This window comes from Rhinichthys klamathensis, unplaced genomic scaffold (genome assembly GCF_029890125.1).
Source record: "Rhinichthys klamathensis goyatoka isolate OS25496 unplaced genomic scaffold, OSU_Roscu_1.1 h1tg000035l_1, whole genome shotgun sequence".
Taxonomy (NCBI): Eukaryota; Metazoa; Chordata; class Actinopteri; order Cypriniformes; family Leuciscidae; genus Rhinichthys; species Rhinichthys klamathensis.
Genome location: NW_026606583.1, coordinates 7591092 through 7601497, shown reverse-complemented (window position 1 = coordinate 7601497; position 10406 = coordinate 7591092). Strand labels below are relative to the sequence as shown.

The 10406-nt window shown below is 38.0% G+C and overlaps 1 protein-coding gene across 1 annotated transcript; it reads left to right on the top strand.

Annotated features, from left to right (window-relative positions):
- Nucleotides 1-2832: 2832 nt before the first annotated feature.
- frmpd2 (FERM and PDZ domain containing 2) lies at nucleotides 2833-10174 on the top strand (the record flags this gene model as incomplete). Its single annotated transcript, XM_056245795.1, has 6 exons — nucleotides 2833-2926; nucleotides 3108-3193; nucleotides 4620-4806; nucleotides 6354-6565; nucleotides 6729-6795; nucleotides 9996-10174. Coding segments are annotated over 6 exons (696 nt in total), but the record flags the coding sequence as incomplete, so codon positions are not given.
- Between the last annotated feature and the right edge of the window lie 232 nt (nucleotides 10175-10406).

Below are 10406 nucleotides of genomic sequence, written 5' to 3'. Positions count from 1 at the left end.
TCCTGTGGGCGAAAATGCCTTGTTGATGCTAGAGGTCAGAGGAGAATGGGCCGACTGATTCAAGCTGATAGAAGAGCAACTTTGACTGAAATAACCACTCGTTACAACCGAGGTATGCAGCAAAGCATTTGTGAAGGCACAACACGCACAACCTTGAGGCGGATGGGCTACAACAGCAGAAGACCCCACCGGGTACCACTCATCTCCACTACAAATAGGAAAAAGAGGCTACAATTTGCAAGAGCTCACCAAAATTGAACAGTTGAAGACTGGAAAAATGTTGCCTGGTCTGATGAGTCTCGATTTCTGTTGAGACATTCAGATGGTTGAGTCAGAATTTGGCGTAAACAGAATGAGAACATGGATCCATCATGCCTTGTTACCACTGTGCAGGCTGGTGGTGTTGGTGTAATGGTGTGGGGGATGTTTTCTTGGCACACTTTAGGCCCCTTAGTGCCAATTGGGCATCGTTTAAATGCCACGGCCTACCTGAGCATTGTTTCTGACCATGTCCATCCCTTTATGGCCACCATGTACCCATCCTCTGATGGCTACTTCCAGCAGGATAATGCACCATGTCACAAAGCTTGAATCATTTCAAATTGGTTTCTTGAACATGACAATGAGTTCACTGTACTAAAATGGTCCCCACAGTCACCCGATCTCAACCCAATAGAGCATCTCCATCACAAATCTCCATCAACTGCAAGATGCTATCCTATCAATATGGGCCAACATGCTTTCAGCACCTTGTTGAATCAATCCCACGTAGAATTAAGGCAGTTCTGAGGGCGAAAGGGGGTCAAACACAGTATTAGTATGGTGTTCCTAATAATCCTTTAGGTGAGTGTATATTATTCCGTCTGAAAATGTTGTAGGTGGTGTGAAAACCTCTGGCCTGGCAGCAGAATACAACCATTTTAGTCGTTTTCAAGGATCTGTGTGGATGGGAATCATTTTGACAGTGGTGTCGTCTGTGTACACTTGTGTATACTAGTTGTATACTTTATACTAGTTTATATAAGAAAAACACAAAGGAAAATATTTTCCATTTTTAGTACATTGTTGTCGTGTAAACGTACCCTAAATTCATTTTAAGTTTAAGTATATTTTCCATGTACACTTTATGTAGCAAGTATATTAGTGTACTATGTAGTGTACTTATATTCAATGTACTAGTACTTGTATGTGTACTATTTCAATACATATATTGACTAAATTGGCCCACATTTTAGTTGTAAAAAAGTTTACTTTAAATTGAGTCCTTAACTAGTATACATCTAATTTACAACTAGTATACACAAATGTTTCTTTAGGATTGCAGCTATACAACTACAAAATGTACTTTTATAAACTACAAATGAGTTAGTAACTAGTAAACTAACAGTATAACTATGCCAACTACAAGTATACTTAGAATACGTAATTGTACTTTTCTTAAGTATATCTTAATCAATTAAGCACAAGCATAGGCCAAATGTACTTAGACTTTTCTGTATACTTGTCCCATATAAGCCATGTAAGTATAATTTTAGTTATATCTCTGACGAGTAGACAGAATGTATACTCTTATATTTATAGTTTAAAACAAGTAAGCTAATAGCAAACTTCTTTTTTTTGTCAGAGAAGCCAACCTTAGCACCAGCAAATATTATGTACACCGGTGAAACTGAGCTGTTGTTCGTCTGCTACTCCACTGGCTTCTCGGGGTCAGTAGTATCACAGAAGGTCAAACAGAATCGGCTGCCAAAGGGCAAAGAGAAAGAGTGGTCACATGACTCTGGATATAAACGTGTGTAAGGGGGACGCACAGGACTATGCAGGCTACGGCTAATCTGTCTAAATGGGGTTAAGTAGCTTGAAAGGCTTTTGTACTAAATGTCTGTGAGTTTTAGAAGACCGTACCATCCGACACGAAATCCAACCCTGAATCCATTATTCTGTGCTCACCTGCTGCTACGTGATGACCTGGGAGGTCACCTGTGAAAAGTACACTTTAGCATAATTGTAAAAAGAAACTATTAAGTATGACCTGAATGTAATGTTTTCGGTCACTTAATTGCATTTTAATTACAAAATGTTTACACTTTATTTTAAGGTGTCATTGTTATAGTGTAATTATATATACCTAAGTACTCAATAATATTAATTAACAACATGTACTTACTATAGGGTTGGGGTTTGGGTGAGTGTTAGTTGCATGTAATTATGCATAATTTACTATTGTAAGTACTTGTAACATTTGGAACTGTAAATAAAGTGTTACTAAATGTATTATAGTTTAAATTTATATTAAATGCAATGAGTTGCGGTTTAAGAGTGACCCAGTAGGACTTAAGTACATCTTTATATGTAATTTTATAATTACTCTTAAAGTATGTGAAATATGGCTAAAGTGTACTGGCGAACAGTGACAATCATTCATGATAAACTAAAATATCCTTTAATTCAACTTCTATCGAAAATTGTGTCATTTATTTAAATATATTTGTAACTACACATTTGTAATGATGAAGACGTTTCAGTTAAAATTACATGTGCTTTTAGTAGATGTACTTTATAGCATGACAAAAAAAAGTATTAAAACAAATATTTCAATGTACTTTTCAATGTAGATTTTACATTTCTACAAAGTGACTGTTCTAAAAGTGTGTAAAGGAAACTTGTGGCATGAAAGTGTACCCTCATTAAGTGGCCTTTTGTTTTATTAATATTATATCATCTACAAGTACAGTTAAAAAGTACACATTTAAAACAATCAAGCACACTTATTTTCACAAGGGGTTCTTATCAAAAGAAGGTCACATGTATGACTGATGTCTGAATCCACAGGGAGGAGTGAATACCGGTCTCCGTTACGGAGGGATTTACATCAAGAGTCTGATACCTGGTGGAGTGGCCGAACAAGATGGCCGAATCCAGACAGGTACATGTGCAGGTTACTGCCTTACAGAGACTGGGGATCAGTCATGGATCTGGACTGAGATTTAGTGCACTCATCTTTTCTTTAGTTCAGTAATTGGATGCAAGAATGCGTCGGTTTGGTTGAGTCACTTGTGACGACTAGGCAATGATGATTGTGTGTGTGTGTGTGTGGTGTGTGTCAGGAGACAGGCTGTTGGAAGTGGACGGCACCAGACTGCAGGGATTCACAGATCAGCAGGCGGCTGAATGTTTGGCAAGAGCAGGCGAGGTACGCTCTCTCTCTCTCTCTCTCTCTCTCTCTCTCTCTCTCTCTCTCTCTCTCTCTCTCTCTCTCTCTCTCTCGGCTCTCTCTCTCTCTCGTCTCTCTCTCTCTCTCTCTCGGTCTCTCTCTCTCTCTCTCCTCTCTCTCTCTCGGTCTCTCTCTCTCTCTCTCTCTCTCTCTCTCTCTCTCTCTCTCTCTCTCTCTCTCTCTCGTCTCTCTCTCTTCTCTCTCTCTCTCTCTCTCTCTCTCTCTCTCTCTCTCTCTCTCTCTCTCGGTCTCTCTCTCTCTCGTCTCTCTCTCTCTCTCTCCTCGTCTCCCTCTCTCTCTCTCTCTCTCTCTCTCTCTCTCTCTCTCCCTCTCTCTCTCTCGGCATCTCAGCTCAGCTGTAATCACTGCTTCCTTCTAGGAATTTAGTATAACCCTATAAAGCCTTTCATATTTGGTATGTGAATTTGTAAGGCCTCTAAATTTTCGACATGATCAAAACTTTGCTGAAAAGACCTGTTGCACACAATCATCTGGTTGATATTCCAAACTTTTTTAGGAAGTAAAATGCATTTTAGAGTCATTGTTAAAACGTCCACCTTCATCTCGTGGTTCACGTGTGTTTTTGCTGTGAAATCTTAATTGATTTTTTATAAGTAAATGTAAGAATAACTTTAATATTGTCTTTTATATTGCAAGAAGAACACTTACTGGACTGAAGCAACTTTGAATTACTTGATAATTACTTTTTTTTTATCTTGTTAAAATATGATCATCAGGCTTTTGGGGAAGGTCTATTTGTTCATCTCTCAATCATCATTGCATTGCATGTTTTTAAACTATAGAGCATTGATCATAAATCATAAGGATTTAAATATCATCTTACAACATTATTTGCAGATATATATATATATATATATATATATATATATATATATATATATATTGATGAGTCTGATGACTGATATTTATATGCATTTTATTGAAGTAATCTGATATGGTGTTATAAAGATCTCATTGACAAGCTATCAGGATTTCATATTTTTGGTCATATATATGAATAAATGCACCAAATTGCATGTTTTTGTTCTTTTTGGCACCCCTTTTTACTCCTTGAGCAAAATGTATCTCTTTATCATACTGTATGATCCATAAAAGCATGATGTATCAAATATGAAACACTCTAAACGTAATTTGTTTTTCTAAACCTATATACTGCTATTTTTTGTATGTATGCTTATCTCCATACAGTCTCCATACAAAAAAAAGACCAAAAACTAAAGATTTTCACAGAATAAAGGCTATTCAGAAAGCTTGGGATATGGTACACAAATCATATGGACTAGTTTTATGATGGTTTTTGGAGCCTGACAGATGCGGTCAGTACTCTTCAGCTGAACTGATATTAGTGATAATAGTGTGTGTGTGTGTGTGTGTGTGTGTGCAGGTGGTGAGTCTGGTGCTGGAGCGGGACGGAGGCTCTGTGCTGAGGCGAGACCCTATAAACCCTCAGTTACGGGACACACTCGCCGTCCGATCACCGAATCCCACAGGGGTGAGGAACAGCTGTCCTGCCATCACCATGACCAGACCCTTCGGCGTCAAGCCCAGAGACTACAGCTTTGTGTCGGACGGTAATCAAAAGATGCATGTAAATGCACCACTTTAATGGTATACACACTGATTCAGATTCTGTGCTGCTTTTGCAGAGCAAAGACGACTACTTACTACACCATGTGAAAAAAAATAATAATAATAATCACCCTTTTAAACCATCTTAGAATATTGTTAACATCATCAGAAGGCTAAAAATATCAGGATTTGTGCCTTTATCTCTGAGCCCATTCAAACCTCACTTTTAATAACTAAACAGGATTTTAACATGAAATCAAAATTGACAATTCTTATATTTTTATTGAATATTGCTGTATTTGTCATTCATGATTTATACATGCACATCTTTTATTTTTTTATTCATGTACCTTTAACACATCTTGAATCAGAATATCCCTAATAATGCCCTCCCTCTTGCACATCTCTTGTCTTCTCTGATCTCTGAAGGCTATTTCACTCAGATATACGTCACAATAGGAAAAAAAAGACTCGCAACGACTGTTTCATGACAGTTTTAACTCTTTCCCCAGCGTTTTTGGTCATTTTCATAAAAGTTTCATGGCCCCCCAGAATATTTTGTTGTATGAATATCTGAACATGTAATATATCAGAGATAACAGAGCCTCTATTTTTAAACAACAAAAAGAAAATATTTTAATCTATCTTCATGGATTCCTTTTCTATCAACACTTGAATGTGGAAAAGTTTCATTAAAAAAAGAAGTGTAATAGCGCCCCTATCGTACAACAGTGAAAACATGGATTGCGTGAAAATTCAGTCAATGGCGGGGAAAGAGTTAAAACCTTGGAATCACTGAGAAATCTTGAAATGTCTTATTCCCTTCTTAAACAAACAGAGGTAACACTTTTAAGGTTCATTAGTTAACATTGGTTAATGTATTAACTAACGTGAACTAACCATGAGCAATACATTTGTTACAGTATGAGTTCATCTTGGTTAATGTTAGTCAATAAAAATACAGCTGTTCATGTTAGTTCAAACTGCATTAACAAGATTTTAATAAAGTATTAGTAAATGTTGAAATTAACATTAACAAAGATTAATAAAAGCTGTATAAGTACTGTTCATTATTATTAGTTCATGCTAACTAATGTAGTTAGAAAATGTTAACTAATGAACCTTATTGTAAAGTGTAACCCAAACAGATGCCCTTCAGGATTACACACATTTAACATTTAATTTAATATTCAACAATATTATTGATCTGCCTGTATTGACACTATTATACAAGAACTGAACTGAGCTGGACGATGTCATCACAATTTACTCCAGAGCGGCTATATATATATATAAATGAACTAAATTAATAACTTTTTTAAAACAAAAAAGAAACATCACTGAATTTACTTAAGCCGGACTGTGACGCTATTTTCTTCTGGAAACAAACTTTGTTGCATTATTTTCCTGTTATCTCTGTAAAGCTGCTTTGAAACAATCTGTATTTTAAGAAGCGCTATATAAATAAATGTGACTTGACTTGACACACACACAGGTAATGTGACGTCACCTCCACAAGGCTGGCTTAAATGTGTCTAATTCTGTCCAGAGAACATTCAGGAGGTGAAACTTAAGAAGACCCTGAACGGTCTGGGCTTCAGCTTCTTCATCTCAGAGCTGGACACGTCCCTCGACTGTGGCTCCATCGTGCGAATCCGAACGCTGTTCCCAGGTCAGCCTGCGGAGGAAAGTGGCAAGATTCAGGAGGGAGACATCATTCTGTCGATTAACGGGCAGCCGCTGAAGGGATTGTCCTATCAGGTAACAAGAGCTCTTCTTTAACCAATATTAACGTGAACCGAGTGAAGGGCCAGGATTTGTTGATTATAGTCCAATTATTCATTTCTGGGCAATCAAAGTTATGTCAGCCAAGACCGTATTTACTATTAAACTGATATTTGTCCTGTGAACTCTGACCCTACAGCAAGTGCTGCAGTGTTTGAGGATTTCTCCTTCAGCGGTACAGCTGGTTCTCTGCCGTCCTCCTCAAGGTATGGAGAGAACGCACAACACCGACGATACACTTAAGCCCCGTTCACACTACACGCGACCAAGCGACGCGATACCATTCATTTCAATGGTGAGCGGGCGACTTCCGGCGACACGCGCGACAGCGACCGTTGGCGACTAGATGGGGCGTGTCTGGCGACGCGACAAAGTTGAGAAATTTTTAACATTATGCAAATGAAGAGCGATTTTCGCGAGCGACAACCAATAGGAGTGGAGCGCACGTGATCCTTCTCCTCAGCCCCTGGGCCTGCAGTGATGGATGGCAAGAAAGCTGATTCGCTGTCTTTTGGATGTCATACTAGTCAACCAGTAGTGGGAACGCCCACTTGCGACCTCATCGCCAGCGCCTGGCGACTTGCAGCGACAAAGTCGCGTGTAGTGTGAACGGGGCTTTCGGCCGTGTGTCCCATAGATATCCATAATAAAGGCTAGATGTCTTACGGCGGAGTCTCTATCGTCATCACCGGCGGCCATCTTGTCACAGGCAAGCTTTCTGGCGGGCTCTGTGGTGCCTGATGTAAGATGAGTGATCAGCACGAACACAGATACTCTTATCTCGTTGAAATCTTGACGGATTTACAAACGGTTTGGTTTCTTACAAACGTTATTAACGTGGCTATAATTCTGGATGATTATTTATTGATACACTTATTATTCATAAGTATGCAGTGTCATAACTACATCTCTGACGTTTATAACAAACCAAACCGTTTGAAAAACGGTAGAAAATTGAGCAAGTTATGTAAGGAATAATTGACGACAGGCCGTTGAATTATTAGAAAAATAATGCATACCCGAGGTGGTAATGCGGTCACGACGCGAAGCGGAGTGGCCGTTACACCTCGGGTGTGCATTATTTTTCTAATAATTCAACGGCCTGAAGTCAATTATTCCGCTTATACTACAGTTACCACACCTCAAAACATTGTTCAGATGATGCATTTCAAGACGTTTGTCAAGTTTTTGTCATTAAAACGCTCTTGAATGTAGGACTAATTTCTTACGCATCTAATCCCATGCCTCCGTTGCTAATTCCAAAATGTCATTTTAGAGTTAGTAACGGAGGTTTGAGCCACTGATAGCAGACTAATGATGGGGACACACTTACGACTCGCTGAAACATTCGAAGACTGACTGTTTCCATCGACTGTAGCAGGTCTTAAACACAGACTGTGAACAGACTGAACGCGCTGAACACGTGTTTGGGCATGTAATAAGTATCAAATTACATTCATAACTGGCCTTATAATCAGTGTGTCCCGGCTTTATGCAGTTATTAATGCCGTTTTTAGAGAGAGAGAGAGAGAGAGAGATGTTGCAATAATGAGACAGAAAAGCATGTGCGTCAATATTATTATTTATTTATTAATTAAATTTGTTTTAATTAATTCGTTCATTCTTGTTTTCTATAATTGACAGTAGATAACCCAATAAATGAAACACACAAAGCCCTTTTAACAAGTAGGCCTATCAATAATTATTTATTTGTTATATTATCTGGAATAATTACGAAAACCCAGCAGGACTATCAATTTATTTATATAGCCTATTCAATTTAATTTTCTATTTAGCCTATAGATAGGACTACATACTTTATTTATTAAAATTAAACTGTATGTGTCCATTGATTGTGAAGTTAGACATAGAAAATTGCAGATCAAGTGCATGGGGCTGCATGTTTTTTCTTGTTATGAATTGTATCCTATTTTCCGTTATTACGCGCAGTGATATGGAACTGTAATGCGGTCAAACCTGCCTGGAACTACTTTAGCCGTGCGTTTCCCTGAAAATAATTGCACACCTTAGAACGTTCTCAACCAATCAGAATCAAGCATTCAACAGCCCTGTAGTATAAGGTTATTTAAAAAGTACATGCACCATTAAAGCACAATGTTTTGAGTGAGCGAGCTGCCTGTGGCAAGATGGCCGCCAGGTGCGGACGTCGACCTCCATTGGCCAGCAGCGCGGACGAGACATCTAGCCTTTATTATGGATATCTATGGTGTGTCCACCAAAGCGCTTTTAGCTAGCTGAAAACGCTAGACGCTCTGCTGAAAACGCCGAGCTGTGGGCGCTTGAGAGTGTTTTTTCCGTTGAGACGTTTCGTTGCTATGATACAGAATATCTGCAGCACAGTTTACTTGTAACTGATTTCGCAGATAATTTGTTTCATACTAAAAATGTATTTGTCATCCATTTTGTTCGGTTAGCTCTGCTGGTTGATGTTGTTGTACAGAAAGAATGTTGTGACAGTTGGTCGGTGTGGTATTTGCCCCGCCCCTCCTCCACTGTGATTGGACGGCTGGGTAAAAAGTGACAGTGATGAGCGCTGCGTTTTACCCAAAGTTGAACATTCTTCAACTCTCGGCGACCTGTAAAAAACGCTCAGCGCTTCAGCATGAAAAAAACGCCTCCTTATGCTCATGGCGTTTTAAAAACACGGCGCTCACATTGAAAACAATTGAAAACATACGCCAGGCGCGTGAAAAACCGCTTTGGTGGACACACGGCCTTAATCTGAGAATCTTTTTTATTTCATTTTTATATTTTTAATGATAATAATTATATATACACACACACTCTCTCTCACTCTACAGGTCAAAAGTTTGGAATCAAATTTCCAAACATTAAATCAATTTTAATGTTTTTTCTTAAAGAAGTCTCTTATTATAAAATAACTTTTTCTATTGTAATGTAATGTATGTTCAAATGTAATTCCTGTCCTGTAATCTTCAGCATCATTACTCCAGTCTTCAGTGTCACATGATCCTTCAGAAATCATTCTAATATGATTTGATGCTCACAAAACATTTATGATTATTATCAGTGTTGAAAACAGTTTTTCTGTTTGAGGTAAGATGTATTTTCTTAAAGGAAACTCATGGTTTTATTCAGCAAGGACACTTTACATTTGATCACTTAAGACTGAAAATTCAGCTTTGCATCACAGCAATAAATTACATTTTACAATATATTACAATAGAAAACTGTATTTTTGATCAAATAAATGCAGCCTTGGTGAGCAGAAGAGACTTCTCTCAAAAACAGTACAAATCCTAAATCCTTTTGACCGGTAGTGTAGCCTATGCAATTTCATATTTGTGTATTTTTACTAAAATATTCAAAGAGAACAAGGTCACTGATTTGTGTTTACAGTAACTTCATGTTTTATGTTGTTAAGGAACTCTTCCACCAATATCCGAGAAAATAGGCCAACTGACCTGCAGCTGATCCATGAAAGATGTCATATATGAAGGTCTTCTCCTGGGAAGGAAGGTCATAGAGGAATCCTGGTGCATTATGGGAGAGGATGGATCCTTCAGAGGGGTTAGAAAGTTCAAAACTGAGTCTGATTTCCTTTACTGTATGTAAAAGGATGTAAAAGTAGAATTTTTCTATACAGCCAAATTGATTTCTGTGACTTTACCGAAATTCTTTGAACGGGAAAATCGGATAACTAGTTCTCGCACTTTAATATACGGAAGCGTATTGCATTCACTTGAAGAAAAAAAATCTACTCTGTTTTTCTGAATTAATGAGTTAATTATCTCAGAATTACAAGATAATTTTTCATAGAAATTTTTTTTTTTGC